The 19,348-nt window shown below is 42.3% G+C and overlaps 2 protein-coding genes across 4 annotated transcripts in view; both read left to right on the top strand.

The window, feature by feature from the left end:
- The window catches only part of srsf5a (serine and arginine rich splicing factor 5a), a 97,712-nt gene that overhangs the window by 74,851 nt on the left and 3,513 nt on the right, over positions 1 to 19,348 (top strand). Inside the window, exons 1-4 of one of the 2 annotated variants that reach the window (XM_052086437.1) lie at positions 16,402 to 16,562; positions 18,163 to 18,291; positions 18,374 to 18,444; positions 18,529 to 18,654. In XM_052086437.1, coding sequence (XP_051942397.1) covers positions 18,166 to 18,291; positions 18,374 to 18,444; positions 18,529 to 18,654 — 323 coding nt within the window. In that variant the 5' untranslated portion in view covers positions 16,402 to 16,562; positions 18,163 to 18,165. Of the gene's footprint in view, positions 1 to 16,401; positions 16,563 to 18,160; positions 18,292 to 18,373; positions 18,445 to 18,528; positions 18,655 to 19,348 lie in introns of those variants that run through there. The other variant, XM_052086438.1, reaches the window with a different exon arrangement.
- Positions 1,903 to 13,928, top strand: LOC127614961 (phospholipid phosphatase 2-like). 2 transcript variants are annotated; one of them, XM_052086443.1, is made up of 8 exons: positions 1,903 to 2,033; positions 2,412 to 2,488; positions 2,560 to 2,642; positions 11,157 to 11,308; positions 11,509 to 11,771; positions 12,523 to 12,580; positions 12,664 to 12,840; positions 13,413 to 13,928. In XM_052086443.1, the coding sequence occupies exons 3-8, from the start codon at positions 2,582 to 2,584 to the stop codon at positions 13,548 to 13,550; spliced, it is 849 nt and encodes a 282-aa protein (XP_051942403.1). In that variant the 5' UTR covers positions 1,903 to 2,033; positions 2,412 to 2,488; positions 2,560 to 2,581; the 3' UTR covers positions 13,551 to 13,928. The 2 variants fall into 2 exon arrangements, with proteins under 2 accessions (XP_051942403.1, XP_051942402.1); XM_052086442.1 differs by lacking the exon at positions 1,903 to 2,033 and having other exon boundaries at positions 2,103 to 2,488.

Raw genomic sequence — 19,348 nt, forward strand, 5'->3', positions numbered from 1 at the left:
CACCCTTTTCAAATGCCAAGATTTTGCGATTTAAAAAAAATGAGACAAAGATGAATCAATCAACCTGTGCCATCCAAATAAAAACTAAGGCATTTCGAGAGGCTGAGAAAGTGAAAATAAACAACTGAATGAATGTGGTTGCACAAGAGTGCACATCTCTTAATATTGGGGATGTGGCTGTGCTCAGAATGAACCAATCACTTGTGGAACTAAATTATCTCAATTATTTTTCTTTCCCTTCTGTAATATATATACAGTATATATATTTTTTCCCATTAAGGAAAGGGTCTCTGACTTCAATGTAAAAAGAATACGGCGCCTAATGTGCAACATTTCTTGAACTGTGCCCTAACATTCTCTGAATTCATTTTTACGAAATTCCAATGTATTATTCCTTGTGAGAAAAGGGAAACTGGAGTGAAAGATAAAATGTGGAGCCATATAAATTTATAAATCAGATCTGTGTGAGTGTGATAGCGTAAAAGATCGGGGAGGGAGATGAGGAGCATCGATATTGAGGTCTCTCATATCTGGGACATCAGGACATAATTAGACAATCTTTACTGTCTTTGGCGGAGTTGGGTTGAGTCGTAAATGATAATCCTTTGTAGGTCTGTTTGACAGCTCAGTGCTGCTTCACACAGTAGCAGAGATATAGAGATACTGGCATTTTTCTGGCTGACACTGAAGGCAGCATAGAATGGCGAACAACCTCCCTTTTTCACATAGAGATACCTCAAGATTGCCACATCAGTGAGGTAATAAAAAGAATAGTAGGCTACCCATTCCTTTTGCGCAGAGCCCAGAGAAGGCGCAACTTGCGAACATGCACTTTCATGCAGAAAAGATGCTAGATTACCATCGTAGGAAGTCCACTCTAGCTCAGCAACTTGAGAAGGCCCGACCGACTGTGTAAGAGCGGCCATGGACATACTTCATTCAGAATTACCTGACACCTCTGTGCAAAAACATTTTTGACTTTAATTTCCCTTTAATTTATTTCAAACACAATAATAAATGTCACAATACTAAATGTTTGATTAAGTCTTCCTTGTATTTATGCAATAAAAAAACAGAACTTGAATCATCCACCTGAATGCAGAAAACAAACAGCTCCTATATGCCAAGTTTGCATGTTCTCCCCGTGCCTGTGTGAGTTTTCTATGGGTACTCAATTTTTCTGCTGCAGTCCAAAAAACATACGTTAGGTTAATTGAACACTCTATATTGACCGTAGGTGAGATTGTGAGTGTGAATGATTCTTTGTCTATGTGTGCCCTGGAACCAGTTCAGTGTGGACCTCACCTACGAAGATAGCTGACATGCGAACCTCGTGAGGATAAACCGTTCAGGGAACGGATTAATGGATATTTATTTAACAACACAGATCGATTACTTTAGGGCTTTTGGGTCGCTTGAGTTACTGTTGGCGTGTGGTGGATTAGTCTCTGTGTCGCTAGAGGGAGTCAAAGACTAACTTGCCAGCGCAAGTTCAAAGTCGCGCTGGGGCCCCTGTAAATCAGGCTCTGTCGAGTAAGTTTATAGTTATGCCTTGAAGAAATGGGCCACCTAATTTGGGAGAAGAAGCTCCATTTTTTAGAGATCTCTATTATGGGTCATATATGCCGGCAATTATTGAGTTTTACATTTACGTTCGGCGCAGAGGCTGAATTATCTTTATGGAAATAAATTGAGTTACTATTTTAATTGGGAAGTCTGGCCGTTCGGGGGCACTAACATATTTACTGTACATATATACAGTATATAATTTAAATTGAGTACCATGTTGGATTTAATGCAAAAACATCCAGTATAATTTATAAGTATTGAAACAAAAAAAAAAAACGGAAGTAAAATCGGAAGCAGGTGAGCGGCCATGATGTCACACACCTGCGCCGACGACGGTAACGTCACTTATTTGGTCGAAAAAAAAACAAAAAACAAAATGGACGACCCTCGAGAACTTTTGTAAACTATTTTTTTAAGTTAGTGTGTACTTTGATATACAGCGTAGTGCCTCATCAAGGTTGGAGGTAAGAACATGTAATTAACTCCAATCATTTTCTTCTTTTCTTGCTGATACTTTATTACCGTCTTTATTACCGATTTGCTTTACTGTTTGTTGTATATGTTAAATTGCTCCATGTACAGCACTTTGTATGCAGCGATGGCTGTTTGAAAGTGCTCTATAAATACAGTTGAGTTGAGTTGATACGGTCGGTAAGGTTCAGGTGAATAAATTTTGGCTGTTAGGATTGAAAAATGACGAGGGCGTCGTGAGAGGCGGTATCAACCCGGTGTTTCCTCCAGTTCTTGTTGTTGTTGGTGGTGGTGGTTGCGGTGGAAGCGAGGCCAGTCAAACCTCCCCCTGAATCCCAACTCCTTCTGACGCGCCCGCCCCCGGTACGCAGGGCGGTCGTCAAGTTCCCCACTTCGCCGCTGCCCACCCACCTATTGGAAGTTTCTTCAGCCGGCCACAACACGACAGGTACGCCGAGCGGGGCGGAAGACCGGTGGGAGAGGCGCCGCCGCTTAACATCAAGTTTGTGGTTGTTTTAGGACGACCATTCGGCGGGCAAACATGACGCAGCAAGGCAAGAAGGTGATTCTGGTGGTTGTGGATGTCCTCTGCGTGTTCTTCGGTGAGTTTTGTTTGATTACGTACGCTATTTACCTTTTTAATTGTTCAAACGTAGTGAATATAAATAAGCGGTGCAAAATGACATGTGACATTGCTCAATACAAGCACATGGTTTATCCATTTATCATCTGATCGCTGACCTCACAACATGTTACACCATGCAAACGAGACTAGGAAACGCGCAGTATTTAATACATAGTTGGTGGCTTAGTGCAACGTTTCCCAACTTTTAATGAACCAAAGCACATATTTTACATTGGAAAAATCTCTCAAAGGTTCTCAAAATTTTTAAAATGCAAATAATTATTGGGTGGGGAAAATGGAAGAACATTACTTTGTGTCTCTGTCACTATACGTCGCTTGCAAAGATCAATAAAGGTGCAACATTTATCAGATTTGAATAATAATTTTGGATCATTTCCTAAGGCTGACCCGATGATCTCACAAGACACATAAAAGAGGTTTTGGAATCACTAGGTTAGCGTTACAGCACTGAAAGTTGTCTGTCTATCTTGTTCAAACAGGCCACAGTCAGTGTGTGTTTCCCAACACAGACTTTAAAGAATGCTGCAGGGTCTCGTGTTGCGTGCACACGTTCACACAAAGTGCTGTCGAATTATTTAGGACTGTTGACGTCTCATCTGGTTGTTAGATTTGTAATATGGATTTTAAACTACTTACACTCGGGGCTGACTTCACCTTTGTTGGCATTTGATTCAATTTGCACGCAACATAACAGCTAAATGCTGCGTCGCCTTTGCTTTGAACTCTGAGCTTCACTAATTGACCGGAGTCTACAAACCTCAAGTCAAAGTGTTTAATTCATTTGAAACGTTAATTGAAGTAGTCTTTCATATTAACTGATTCAAAATTAAACGTGGCCCTTAAACGTAAAAGTTAGCCTACAAAAGCAGTCGGTTTAAAGTCTCAAAATTCCTCACTCACTGCGAGACGATTAATCGACAACTCCACACAACCGACAGAATTAATAACGATTATTATGCCCATCCCGTTTGATTACTGATGATTACCATAAGAGAATTGACGTCGATATATCTTTGTCCCTGTGATGTTTGCACTTTTTCCAATTCTTCACATCCATAAGATACACAAACACTTAACCAATTGTGTGTGTGCACGCCTGTCGCGACTTGCCCGGATCTCCGCGAGGGCACTCAAACTTGTCAGAATTGAGGTCCTCCAGGTGTTGTTGGTGTCGCATCTTTGTCAAAGCAGGTTCGCGGTGAGAAGACAACGCAATCTGAAAACTGTAACAGCAGCTGAATTTTTAGACATACTGTACCGGTAATTGATCTATTGGCTCTCATTTTTTTTCACAGTGCATTTGTTTGGGTGAAAGGGCGCGCTTGTTATAGTTCACAAGCTTACCTTCTTGGCATGTGTGAAGTTCTTCACCGTAATTTTGCCATGAAATTTGTTCGTGTCTAAAGAGTCTCTCCAGTCCACTAGCTCATGACGCCATCCGCTGAGAATCTTCATGACCTTTAAGCCTATTCGTGGCTCCATTAAGGATTACTGATTGGAAGCAAGAGTAAAAATAGACGATTGTTGCAAGTCTATCAGCACGTTAGGTTCGCCAGTGGTGCAAAGCTCAGGTTTCAAGAGATATAAAATGGAACAGCTGATTTCACCCTCGGGCTAGTCACAAATAGCAGTAGGACGATGAAAAAGTGAAAAGGACTGTCCAGATTGTGCTGGTCTAAGCGCCTTTGGGCCTACAAATCTATTAATTTGATACCGGGCCGCACAGATAAATAAAAAAAATAAATGAATTTGAAACAAATGTTTTGTTTGTAGCAAAGCATACATGGCCCGATCTGGAAAATACTAATGTCATTCTCTTTGCCTGATATTATGATAAGGTGGTAAAAAAAAAGCATTTTCAAAGTGGTAGTATCGCCCGATTAAATTAGTCAGCCGATTAATCGGGCGACACTGCCACTTTGAATCAGACTCAATGCATGGATTCCAATTGTATGTTTTGCTTTTTCTTTGTATAAACAAATGGCGCTGCGTCGTGCCTTGTACTTGTCCGCAGCTATTTAGAAAGACAGTTGCTCTTTGCCCTCTGGGCCACCTGGTGACTGACACGCAGGAATGACAATAACCGTACTCTATGCACCCTACAAACCACTCCCCCACCCCCGTTAACCACTAGATGTATTTGCACGCTGTCAACACTCCAGTCGTCCTTTTTAAAAAATATATATATATTTACAGCCATTCCCATTTTTAGCCCTCTCGGGTTAAAACATCCACTTGACTAAATACCAGGAGAAGATCAGCGAATAGATTTAATATGCTTTTAGAGTTGTGATGTCATGACTTCACGTTTGTGTGAAGCTGCGTATGTCGAGTGTGTGTTTTTTATTTGGAATCCTCCCACACACAATACGCTACCAAAAAACAAAAAAAAAATGTTTTCTTGTTTTGCAGCATATATTCACCAATACCAACCTCCTTTTGATGAATGTTTACCGGTCCCCCAAGTATCCATCCTACCACGAATCGGTCCCTGGTAAAAAAAAAAATAGGAACTAGTGGTTTAAACTTTAAACAATCATTGAAAAAAAAAAACACCAGACAAAAGTGTGGATGCATGCATGAATGCGCGCGCGTGTGTGTGTGTATGTGTATGTGTGTGTGTGAGACAGACGCAGCTGGAATGTGCTGAATGTCCACATTGGAGCTAAACTCTCAATCCATGTGATTTATTCTGCCCCCTTCAAATGTCCACCCTGTCACTTTGTGTTACCTCTCGATCGTTGAGCGTTGCCCTCCTGTAGAGATAGTTACAAGCCCCTTGCACAATGCTGCTTTTTTTTGGGGGGTGGGGGGGGGGGGGGCTTGGTTAGTGGCACCACTGCTCAATGTGAATAAGTTGAAGCAGTTATGGATAAACCAATACTTACTCACCGATTCAGTATCACTTCGGTTGTCCTGTCACTATTTCAGTTTACAAGTTGAGATGTTCTCAAGAAGCAGTTGATGTCATGGTCAATAAAAGTTGTTGTATTTTTTGAACCATACTGGGTTGAAACTAACCACATTCTCATTACAGTCGCAAGATGTTTTGCATTTATATAACAGACTGTAGAAACAGATAAGATGTGTTACGAACTGTTCAGCATTTTATTGTCTAATGCTAGCGAGCTAAGTACTATAACGTACGAGCTCATAAACCCACCACTTGTTCGCTAAGTGACATCACAACCACAGTAGCAATGTCACCGGCTTAAATAACACATTTGAGTTAGCCTGGTTTGTTAAAAAAAATTATCTGTCGGACCGGCATCTGTGTCAGGCTCACAGTACCAAAGTGTGCAGTCATTTGCATCTAAAAAACTGCATTTGAAAAGTAATCCGACAGCGCTTGCTAGCCGTTAGCGCGGCTGTTGCTGAGCACTGGCAACAGGCGCCGTAGAATACAGTCAGTGTCAGCGTAATCAAGTCGGTTTTTCAGCGTTCTTAATCAGTGATTGAGCGTTATTTCAGGATGCCGTTGTGTTGTCAAAGTTTGTAGCAACTAGCGACAGACTAGTGACAGGATTGCCTCAGTTTGGAAAAAAAAATGCGTATTATGCTATGGAAAAGATCTGCATCACGGGATGATAATATTTAGCCGTCCCACACACATTCTTAATATCTGCCAAATATGTGTCAGAGTAAAAGTAGGAACTATTGACTCTTGTTGAATCACGTTCCCGTGTGAAAATGAAAGTGAGAAGCTGAAGAGAAAGTGTGTGTGCGTATGCGTGTGTGTGTTTTGTTGAGTTCCCATCATTCCTTTCAGTTAAGTCATGTTTCATTCGTCCAATGTTTGTCTATGTAGAAGGTTATTTAAAAAAAATCCCATGGTTAGTGTTAGACTTTATATCTTTGCGGCGTGCCTGTCACTCTCATTTCAGTATTATTTAAAGGTCATTTGATTTTTTTTTTTTCCCCCGATGCTTTAACTCAAGTTGACATGCTTCTTCTTTCACAGCAGGTCCAGACAGGTTGTCCTGTGTTAGTTGGAGCCTATCTCCCACATTGACCTTGAATGACAGAAAGATCAATGCATAAAAAGAAAGAAAGAAAGAAAGAAATAGTCAATGAATTTAAAGGTAAGAAATTACTTTACGTACTTTTTCAGCTGTTCCAAATTAAATTTAGTGACGACCTGACCAAACTGTTAGACTCATGTTTTCTTTGCTGGCATCAACCATTAATAGTACAATTTTGTGGTTGTTGTACTGCTGAAGGATGTAGGAGTCATTTATCATTAGGGCCCCCCCAAAAAAGTTCCCCCCCCCCCCCCCCCCAGTAGGAATTCAGTGAGAGGGATAACATGTTGCCGATCTTGTAACACTCCAGTGTGACGTGGACTCGGCAGACGTCGCGAATCGCCGCGAGGCAACAAAATGCAGCCAAATATCAGTTTTGTGTGGAGTCTGCCCGTCCAGTCCTCAAACATAACGTTCACCTCCAAACGCTTACCTGCTCCCATCCCTGCCACACTCGCGGATCCTTGGGACGCCGATCGTCGAGGCCCCCGAAAAACAGGAACACTTTCTACTTCCTGCTGGTGCAGAGGGTCAAGAGGAAGTTGTACTCCTGTCTGATCCCAAATTCCATCTTGTTTATTTTTCCAGCGTGGAATCGTGGGGGTTTGGGAAAGCTTGAAACTTTCCTTTCCCTTGTTTCGTTTGCAATCTCTTCTTGGGGAAAGTGTCATCTTAAGCGCCTCTCATTTTTTTTGTGTGTGGAAAGGTTGACATAAACACAAAAAAACCCCACAACCTTAATGTAAAAACATCCGGGTTGCTTTGAATCTGTTATGTCATTGTAATTAATGTCACGTAGGTCTCAATCACGGGCTTATCCAGAAAATTATCAATCAGCTGGCCAGGACAACGCAACATCTCGGTGGCAAGCATGCCTGCGTCATTCTTTATCTTCCTTTATTGCCCTTTTTACTTTGGTTTGTTCCTGCTTGTATTAGGACGCTGTGTGCAAGATAAGTATATGTATGCGTTTTATTTCATGAAGCCATGACTGTGGATTGTGTGATAAAGTCGGACTTCTTGGCCCCGTTGCTTTGCTCTCAAAGTCATGAATTACATTTTATGTTGACACGAAGAATTTAATGTTTATTACTCAAGACCTTTAGAGTTGTCATTCAGATCAATTGTATCTTTATTCTTTAAATATGGAGTTATTGTAAATATATATTTTTTTAAACATAGCGGTAAGTGCAGTCATGAAATTTTGGTACTTTTATTTTCCCACCAGTGTCACAATGCCAGAGGTTTTTGGGACGTCTGATAAAAAAGAGGAGGCCACTTCCTCACTGATTGTGCCAGCGAAGGAACTGGGTGGTGGTTGACCGAGCTGGTGGTGTGTTTGTTTTGAAGGCAGATCCGTTGCACAACTGCGGCCGATCGTACGGCCACACTGGCAGCAGACTTCTGTCACACAAGCACTCTCTTATCAAAACGTTGTGCTTGCGCCCTGCAGAGTAAACAGTAGCCGGGGCGCCCTTCAAAGAGGGGCGTAGCGCACGCTCTACTTGCCGAAATAATGGACGCGAGTCTTCTGAGCCAAGGGTGGGGAGTTTGCTTTCATCTAAACGTTAAGGTCAAGCGTGAAGTAAACTCGGCGAAACATTTTTTGCAGTAGCACTTGGGGCTCAAACGATTTCAAGCATACTTTTGTTGGATTTTTTTTTTTAAACGCAGCCCTCCTAGGTTCATAGTTAGACCCATAGCACCCGCAGCGCCTCCTATCCCTCCTGACGAAAGAAATCTCATCTGTGCTGTAAGTTGCGCATGTAGCACGTTTGACAATAAAATTGACTTGAACATGAATAACAATGCGCTGAACAAAAGAAAATGCTTTTTTTCAGCAACCTCCAGCGAGTGACGTCACTTACAGAATGTAATCCCGTCATGCGCAGTTAACAGCAAGGCACGGACTCGAATTGCAAACAATAACGCTAGCCTAATAATTGCTAATAGTATCGCTTAGCGTTCTTCCAATCCCGATGTGTTTCGTCCCTACTCCATGTTCAGGCACAGCATTTTCTGCATCCTGAGCATCTGGCTCGTCATATATATATGTTCCAACATACATCTTGCCAACACAACCCCTTCTTCCTCCAACCCTTCAAACCCCTGGACCCCCCCCCTCCCCTGCCCCCCCAGATAAGTTTGAAAAGTTGCTTTCCCAATTGATTTCCGACTGGCTTTGTACACTTTCCATCGTGAGCCCCACTTACGGGTTTGTTGCTTGTCAGGATCTCACTTTGGGAAAATGATTACTTTGTCACATTTATGAAATAGATATTATTTTTTCATGCTTGTTTATTTTATTTAATTACCAGTGACGTAAAACTATTTTGTTTAGGCTTTTCGATGGTGACTTTGACTCTTGACCTTGAACTTGAATGAGGAATTTGGAATTTTATGTTATGTTTTTCACCACCAAAAAGAGAAGCCATTTTGATGGTGTTTTGCTTGTATTTTCCATCCCCCCCAGTACTTTTTTTTGGATGGGGGGGTAACTAACTAACCTATTTGCAAAGACGTGGTAAATAGGAAATAGTATGTTAAAGTCACACCTTGACTGATTTGAAGTGCTATTGAAGTGTTTTGCAATTCTAGTTTTTGTGGTACATTTACACAAAAAAAATATTGATCTAGCAAGACAGAAACACAATCTACTGTTGGCATCCGAATTCTATTCTTTTTATCGTTTGTATTTGGTTGCGGTTTCATTCAGTCACAGTGAGCCGGTCCCACACTCTGGAGGAAGGAAGCAATGTGTTAACGGAGGGCTTTTTCTCTCTTTCTCTGCATACTTCATAAACCTTAGCCTAAGAAAACCATCCATTCTTCCCGGGTATTAGCTTTGGCAGTCGAACCACAAGTTCAGGAAAACAGGAAAAGTCATTTGAATTGTGGACTATTGTTCTGCTCAGATTTAAGAGACAGCAATATATCCTCCTCTCTTTAATTCTGCTTGCACTTGGCGTCTTTTTTACGTATGAAGGGTCTAGTTATTTGACTTATTTTTTTCCCCCCAATCTGTTGACGGAGCTCGCCAAGGGCCACAGCCTAAAGGTTGGCCTCGGCCATGTCTCCATGGTGACGCCGAGGACAACATTTCTTTGGAGCGGCTGAGTCAAATGTTTTCACTGTGTGGTTTTAGCTGTTTCCTGATCAGCCGCACATTGTCGTACAGCCGCCCCTCGGGACGGACCCGAACCTCTCTCAACATACCGCCGGTCCGAATGATACCGCTGAACGCCCCTGTCATGACCTGTGCGCGCTTAAAAATATCGTAGCTGACCATGGAAAAACACATGAAGTATATTATGTTGGCTTCAAAGATACAGTACACCCATTTTAGCAACCTTTTTACTTGTACGCTATAAAAGGCTAATCTGATCGGGTTTTGCCTGGTACTTGTGTTGGGTATTGCGTATCTCAGCTGCGTCAAACTCATTTTTGTCGCGGGCCACTTTGGAGTTGCGTCTGACGTCGTCTCGTTTAATCATCACATTGCAAGATAACTTGTACACAAAAAATTGACAGATGACTAGTTTTGAAGTAAATCAGCAATATGTTTGTTTGATCAATTATTGTTAAAGCCAGTGTAAACGGGGTAAAGAAATTATGGCAAAATGGCAATGTTATTTATCACCGAAGAGAATTTAACATTTCAGTACAGATTTTAGCAAGGATCATGAAAGTTGACACACATGATTTGCTTTCGCGGGCCACATCAAATGACGTGGCGGGCCGGATCTGGGCCCCAAGCCTTCAGTTTGATACCTGTGGAGGATCTGGATCAAATTCACCAAAAAATTGTGTCACGCTACTCTGTGCCAATACTTAGATGTGGATCCAGCAGGTGTAATGTTTACTTTCAGCCAACAACTTGTCAGGTTCGCCGATCGCTCGTCCAAGGAGATGCTCTCGGTACACCAGAACGCCCAGCATGGCACCAGTAGATGAACCAAATTCCCAAACAACTATACTGTGCCTTCCGTTGGCACAAAAATCTGGACACACCAGACCATTTTTGGTTGTGTTGTTGATGACTTGTCTTGCTCCTTATTGACCTCGTCTCATTGTGGTCTTTCGCTACTTTGTTGTGACCCTTTCTCGCCCTCTATTAATTTAGTCTTGTCTTGGGCTTTGGCTGGTTTTGTTACCTTTTCCTCCCCCAACTTGTATCATCTTAGTCTTGGTCTCATCTGGTTTTAGGATCATTTGTTTGTTTGTTTGATTTTGTGATCCTGTCTCAGTCTCTAGTCTTAACTAGGACTAGATCATGGTTGAGCCTCACCATCTTGTGGTCGACTTTTAGCTCTTTAGCTCTTTATACTGTTCTTAGCACCACAAGCACTTTTTGTCTTATTTCTCACAACCACCGCTCTGTTTTTAAACATTTGAGTTTCCTCCCTGGCTTAATGCAACATGATCCTCATGTGATTTTCTTCTTCCAGCGGCCCTGCCCTCAGCCATCCTGACGCTGATGTTCAGACCATACCAGAGGGGGATCTACTGCGACGACGAGAGCATCAACTACCCTTACAGGAGAGACACCATCTCCCACGGAGCCATGGCCGCCGTCACCATCACCAGCTCCATAGTCATTGTGAGTAGAGGCCAATCTCCACCGGTCCGGTCCTGCACGTCCTTTTAGATGACTCATAAAAGTTTTCAATGGAGCGCGGTGGTTGATCATTTGTGTTGTATGTGTTTTTGTTCTTCTGCTTGGATCTTATACTGTACATTAAAAATATATATATATATGTGGCGCGTGCTGAAGTTTAACAGCGTGGTTCCGGTGCTCAGATCACGACCGGCGAGGCCTACCTGGTACACACCAAGCGTCTGCACTCCAACTCCCAGTTCAACCAGTATCTGTCAGCGCTCTACAAAATCGTGGGCACATTCCTGTTCGGGGCGGCCGTCAGCCAGTCGCTCACTGACCTGGCCAAGTTCACCATCGGACGGCCCAGACCCAACTTCTTGGCCGTGTGCGCCCCATCCAGCTGCAGCGGGTACCAGCTGCACATCAACTGCACCGGCAACCCGCGCAACGTCACAGAGTCCAGGTGGGTCGAGAGGAAATGATGGACGCATCATACTCTATGCCTGTGTGCATTTCTTTTTTTACATATACTGTATGCGTTTATGGGCGGCCCGGTAGTCCAGTGGTTAGCACGTCAGCTTCACAGTGCAGAGGTACCGGGTTCGATTCCAGCTCCGGCCTCCCTGTGTGGAGTTTGCATGTCCTCCCCGGGCCTGCGTGGGTTTTCTCCGGGTGCTCCGGTTTCCTCCCACATTCCAAAAACATGCGTGGCAGGCTGATTGGACGTTCTAAATTGTCCCTAGGTGTGAGTGTGAGTGCGGATGGTTGTTCGTCTCTGTGTGCCCTGCGATTGGCTGGCAACCGATTCAGGGTGTCCCCCGCCTACTGCCCGGAGACAGCTGGGATAGGCTCCAGCACCCCCCGCGGCCCTAGTGAGGATCAAGCGGCTCGGAAGATGAATGAATGAATGAATGAATGAATGAATGAATGAATGTGTGCGTTTATATCCACACACAAAAATCATTGCTCCAACTTTATACTTTGTACTAAAATCAATGATTGCATATGAAATCAAATCCGGATAAAATATATATTTTTACTATGCGTTTCCAAAGAAAAATGCCCACAATAACTTGACAAATAAAACTGAAGAATTCCAAACAACGTGTACATTTTATTTATAAAAAAAAAAAAGAAAACAATGAAACATGGATTGATTTGTGAAAAGAAAGAATTGCACATTGATAGTAAAAGTGCTCTTTCCTCTTGGTCAGGTTGTCCTTCTATTCGGGGCACTCGTCGTTCGGCATGTACTGCATGCTCTTCCTCTCTGTGAGTTTACAACACACACACACATACACGCACATTGACACACACACACACTGACCGTATGACGGTGCTATATGTATATATAGCTATATGTGCAGGCGCGCATGCAAGGCAAGTGGACTCGTCTGGTGCGTCCCACCATCCAGTTTTTCCTGGTGGCCTTCGCCCTGTACGTGGGCTACACGCGCGTCTCCGACTACAAGCACCACTGGAGCGACGTGCTGGTGGGACTCCTGCAGGGGGCTCTCATCGCAGTTCTCACTGTGAGTACAACTGTACATCAAACTACTCGAAGACAAAAAAAATTAAAAATGTCATTCGACTGTCAATGAAATGTTTGTCAACTTTTAATCGAAATGCAAATTTACTTCATAGGAGTAAGTCAATAGATTTACAAAGTACATTGTACATCAGGAGTCCCCAACCTGGTGGCCACGGGCATTAGGTAGCCCCAAGTGCCACGAGGACCTCTACATTTATAATACTGTATCTTGAAATGAATAGCTTGTGGAAATAAAACAAACAAAATAATTAATGGTGAAATAGACAGCCAGAAATGGGGAAAAAAAAATAGTGAAATACAAAATCGATCATGAAAATAATGTATACATATACTGTAGTTCATAGACATACAGTGAATAAATTAAATCAGTACTACATCATGCATCCTGAGAAATATAGCAAAAGCAATAAATATATATTTTTAAAATACAGTATAAACATTGAACCGGAGTACACTCGCCCATCCGTGACGTTTTTCATTTTGTGTGAGCATTAATCGAGCAGACTCTTGTAAGATGGTGTCAATGCGGTTTGATGTTTATTCCTCATTCAGGTGAAATACGTCTCGGACTTTTTCAAGCAACGCTGCAAGCCAGCGTGCACGCGGACGGACGCGATCGACGGCGAGCATCTGGAAAGCAAACCAGTCCCGCCGCGTACCAACCACTACAACTACTCCCCGCCCGTATGACATGCCAACACACACACCCACTTGCGCCATTTCATGTCCGTAACCACTTGCCAGAACTCAACAAACCCCCCCCCCCCCACCAACACATTTGCATAGCTAGAAATACAAAATGAAATGTGTTGTCTCAATATGTGCAATGACGCGATGCTTTTGTTACGGTTCGCTTGGAGTATCGATGCTGTGACGAGATGGAGAAACGTGTGAACAATTCAATCAATTTTCTTTTGATTTCGGATAAGACTGCTTCACCACTAAAATGTTCTCTTTTACGAGCAGACCACTTACTGCTTGAGCTCAAACATTTTTATATTCAGTATTGTTATTTTTGTGCATCACAACTGTGTCTTATCGAATAAATTGTGCTGTTATTTTTAACAATGTTGTTGTGCTCGTGTTCCATGAAGAACACATACTTTAGAGAAAATAACAAATAGTCATTTTTACCGGAATCAGTCTGAATATAGAAAGGGGGGGGGGGAATTTTTCAAGAGAAAATATTTTACAAACCAAAAATATTTTGGGTGATTTTTTTTAATTGTTGTTGTTGGGTTTTTTTTTATATTAAAGTTGTCATCTTCTGAGAGTGACATCTGTATATTAAGAGAGAGGTTTTCACTTTACCCGAATGAACGTAACTTATTCATTCACTATTATCATCGACAGAATTAACTTGCAACTTCCGAGAACAAAAGGACACACTTTAGAACACCGGTGTCAAACTCAAAGCCCGCGGCCCAGATCTGGCCCATTTAATTTTTTTTGTGGCACGCAAAAGAAAATCATGTGCATCAACTTTCAGGATTCTTGATACAATCTGTACCAATTTTCAATTTGTCATCTGTAATGACATTAATTTTTTGGGCTACCAAACCCATTTTATAGTAACTTTATCGGAACTCCACAAACTTTTATCCTAGGGTTCTGATTTCAAAACGAGTTCTAAATCACTTTGTTGTACTGATATACTGTAATAAGGGTGCTTCAATTTTCAGATGGTTTCAGGGTCATCACGGCCATCCGAGAGGAACTGGAACTTGCAAAGTTGTAAATTATCATTTGAAAGACAATGTAAATCACAGGATATTGCACAAGAAAGAAGAACAAATGTAAACGGTGTGTTATTTTAGATATGTTGCAATTTGTAGTTGGTGATTGTGATTTTATGGATAAAATGATTTTATGTATAAAGCATAAATAGGACAAGAAACAAAGTTGGAATCTTATGAAAATAACGCCTGAATATTAGGGGAAAGATGTTGTATTTTTAGGATAACATTTATGAGAATAAATGTGTATTTTTTAAAGGAAAAAAATATTAATATACATTTCATTTTTAAGAATTTTTGGGAGGAATTTTTTCATGCTAATGTTGAAACTGCATAATGTTACAGCGGATTACAATACGAGTCAACATCCTCTAAATTGGAGCTGTTCATCTCTCCACAAAAGACGATTCGATGCAGTTTTCGATATGAGGGCGGGAAACGATGCAAGCACTGTTTGATTTGAAAGTGGAACAATTCAGTTTGATTCGACTCGCATCTTTTAAGTCAAAATTTGTTGGATACAAATCGTATTTTCAATGGCTCGCAGTTAGCGGGCAACTCGTTACTGTAGTATCGAAGTCACTTCTTGTCTGCTGCAGATATTGTTGGTGCCTCTGTGCGATGATAAATTATTATGTTCACTCTAGAGAACTGGGACGTTCCAAAGAAAGCACATGACATACATTATCCTGGCCGCTTTTGTCTCTTTTCCACAGGGCCAAACTTTACGTCAGCAGAGTAACAAACAAAACAGGAAAAAAAAGACTTAACGCTTCAGAGACACTTTGGATGGCGCCTAAAAAGCTTCCCTCAGGGCCTCGCAAACGGGAACGCTTTTGTGTCCACGAATCCAGTTCCTTCCTGCCTTTGGAAGACGTGGAATCTTTTGTGATTGTTTCTGTCCTTTTTACGCGTTTGTTTTTTAAGGTTGTTTTTTCCATAACAGCGAATCTTGAGCTTTTGTTGCGGTCTGGACTCTGGAGTGACGCTGTCCTCGTGTACGGACCTGCTGCTGCTCGTGCTTGTTATTCCTGAATTTCTCAACCGTGACTCACAGCGTTCGAAGATCATTGTTTTCTTTCTCTGTCGTCATTACGAGAGACTGTTACAAAGTGTCCCATTTGTCTTAATTCCACGTGGTTAAACTGTTGTTATTACGGGATTCAGCACACACCTGCCAGGCTGCCAACAAGTGCCTCAGATTAAATAAAAAGAAAGTTCAGCTGTTCTAGTACGCTTATCCTGGCTGACATATTTGTCTCTTTTACACATTTGATATATTTGGATATATACGTGCCGCTTTTTTTTACGTGCGCATTATGTGAGTTGACACACATGATTTACTAATTTTCTTTTGCGGAATGCATAAAATGATGTGGCGACCGGATCTGGCCCCGAGGCCTTAAGTTTGATACCAGCTTTCAAGGGTTCCACGAAAAGGGACGATTCCAAGTGTGGTACAACCAAGTCCCACTGGTGGTTCGTGAGCTCCCTCTACTGGTCGCGTTATTATAAATCTCGGCGAGTTCGAGGCAGCACACGCCCTCTTGCAATACGATTGGTTGGTGGATCCAGGAGAGTCATATCCTACGCTGCGCAGAAGAAATGAGATGCGAGATGACATGATTTGAGTAATGCTTCACATTTGTTCAGATTTAAAGAAAAAATATATAAATTGATTACGTTTAGGATTGGTGGTATGTATTCATTAAAAAACGTCACCCAAATAAGAAATGCTCTTCCCCTGCCGTTGGACGCGTCAGGGATGGAGCAGCCAATCATTTTCCAGTTGAGAGGCCCCGCAGCCAATCATTTTGCAGTAGGGTGCGGGTACCTAGATCACTCGTGGGATTCATACTAACGCCCAGTTGTCCGTTCGCCATTTTGAGGCAGTCAAGCGAAGCTGAGGCAGAAGCAGTAACGGCCTTATAACGACTTAAATTCAACCTTCACGGGACAAGTTGAGGTAAGACTACGACGAAAATTGCGTTTGACGTACACTTTAATTCTAAAGTTATCCAATGCCTCGACCGAAATTGGACGCAAATTGTGTATTTCCCTGCGCTAAACGCTCGTTAGCTCGCTGCGGCTAACGGGCATCGTGGCAAGCTAGCAACGAGCAACCCACGGTTCCGCTAAACGATGCGAAACATCGGGCCTATAATCTATGCTTTTTAGTCCAACAACCCTTCAGTTGCAAAACGCGAAATGTAAATTTGCATTGCATGTTTAACTGCTGTTCAAACCGTCGTCGTTGGGGCAAAGTCATCCCGACATCGTCGTAGTTAAGGACTGGGCAGGCCTCGGATTCTTTCTGTTGTGTTGGACTTTCGTTCCTTTTAAATCGAAACCAACATGAGGAGTACTAAATAACAAGGGGCGAAGAACGGCTAAATGCGGATAGTACTGGTCCTATTTGATGATGCTATTTATGGACGCTGCTCGCTTTCAGTATATTTATACAACAATGACGCATCATGGTTGTTTACAGAGGGCGTTGTGTATAAATTACAGTAACAGTGTAAGCACAGCAGACGGTTGTCAAACTGGTTGAATCACGATTTTGGCGGCCCTGAACTATTCCCGATCTCGTTTTAAGGCTGTCTGAGTTTGGTCCCTAACATGTCAGAAAGTACGATTATATTTCGGACTAGAGCTGCAATATTTTAAGTTTGTCTGGTTCTGCAATTCATGCTGCGTTGCGATTTCTGTATATAGTAAAATTAGAGCTCGAACTGGCATTCAAGATAGCAGTTCCCGAATCGTGTTGACCCGCATTTGGCTATTTGCAAATACGTTTGATGCATTACTACTGGTGGCCACCAGGCGGCGGTAGGAGCCAAGGTGGGGGCGAACAGTAAACCAAACATGGCGCCCTTTATTTTCATATTTACATTGCAAAAACAACTACCCTGTGCTGTTACCTGTGCCAACCATCCAGATAACAAGACCCTGCTGCTCAAAACAAGGCGCATGCCGCTGACATTTTCATCTGTTGCCACGATTGGCCTTTCTAGAGCATATCACGTTAAAACAGTCCCAGATTGATATTGTGGAGAACAAGAAAAAAGTGGGAGCTAGTGTAGCATGCCGCTTTCTTATGCCACCGCAAGGTAATACAGTCAAAATGCATACAAACTGACCAGATTTTTAGCTTTTTATTTTTTTATCTCTATGGTTCTTGGTCTCAGTTTATTTATCTCTGATTGGCTTACAAGTTTCAGTCACAAAAAAAAATCTGCACACAGTCCTGTATGAGCATAAAAGATTCTGACGGGGTCTCTTGCTCGTAAACCTCGACTAAGAATAGTGCAGGTGGAAAACATAGTGGTGAAAGGAGCAGTTTGGGCAATAGAACAGGTCTACAGGTCAATCATTTTTTGTAAATGAATGTATTATGGTAGAATTTAGAGCGTTTGGAATGCTTATTCCACGTTCTTACATAAAGCTGGCAGTCATTTGTCACATTTCTACTTGGACACAAGTTTGTCCACCAACAACTTTGTATTTGTAACTATGTGTCTGGTGTTTTTTAACTTTTTGCCCTTGTTATATGGTTTGAACAGATCATGAGCGGCAGTCGAGTCTTCATCGGCCGCCTGAGCCCACACGCCAGAGAGAGGGACGTGGAGAAGTTTTTCAAGGGGTTCGGACGGATCCGCGAGATCAACTTGAAGAATGGATTCGGTTTTGTGGTGCGCCTGACCGGCCTTTCTAGGGATCGTGTCTTATTGAGTTTCATCCTTTCAAAAAAATCTCTTGTTTTTCCGCCCCCAGGAGTTTGATGATCACAGGGATGCGGATGACGCCGTGTACGAATTAAATGGCAAAGAACTGTGTAGTGAAAGGTGAGGTCTTTGCTGTTTTGGACCAACGCGGTTGTTTTATTTGTTGCTCACGTGGACTTTCCCCTCCCTTTCTCGTTGTTGCAGGGTCACCATAGAACACGCTCGCTCCAGGAGAGGAAGGGGCGTCGTCGGCAGTAGTGGAGGCGGCGGCGGGGGCTCCAGAATGGGAGGCTTTAGTGGTTATCGGCAATCACGCAGTAGTGGCTCCAGGTACGTCAGCTTTTTTGGGGGCATAACGTAATCTGCGGACAACAGAGTGTACCTGATTTCAAGCTGTCATACCTAAATTTAGCCATAAAAAAATCGCGCCTGGCCATTACCTGCGAGTTCAGGTGGCAAGATGGTCGCCCCCGAGATGGACAAATGTGAAATATTTGTCAAAATTGCTCAGTCCTAATTGTAATATAAAAATGAATCGGAGGAGGAGAGGACTCTGAGAAAAAAAATCACATTTAACATCGTAATATCTGAAGGGGTGTGTGACTTATTTTAGATGAGTTTTCAAAACCACTCCTCCCGATGAATTAATACACTTGTCTACTTTGCATTAACCTCACAATGGTCATGTGGCAGGCCTTAAATTCATAAGCTTCTCGCTTTCATTTTTAATCTATACGCATTTTTTTGTTGGTATTCTTAAATATCCCCTTGTATGATGGCCGAAATAGCATTTCTTCAATATCGCAAAAATCAAATGTTCTCCGATTCATCAATAACGTAATCGGTGGAGTTGTTTCTAGAAAATAATTTTGATTCCTGCAGGCTAAATGTCTTTGCTGGAATACCACGTTTTTTATATCGTTAAAAGCCCTGAAAACAAATCATCTTAACCAATAAAACGTCTTTGTGATCCGTGTTGCTTGCACCCTTAAACCAAATGCCGGCTTGACTGCTCGTCTTGCTA

This window comes from Hippocampus zosterae, chromosome 14 (assembly GCF_025434085.1).
Source record: "Hippocampus zosterae strain Florida chromosome 14, ASM2543408v3, whole genome shotgun sequence".
Classification (NCBI taxonomy): Eukaryota; Metazoa; Chordata; class Actinopteri; order Syngnathiformes; family Syngnathidae; genus Hippocampus; species Hippocampus zosterae.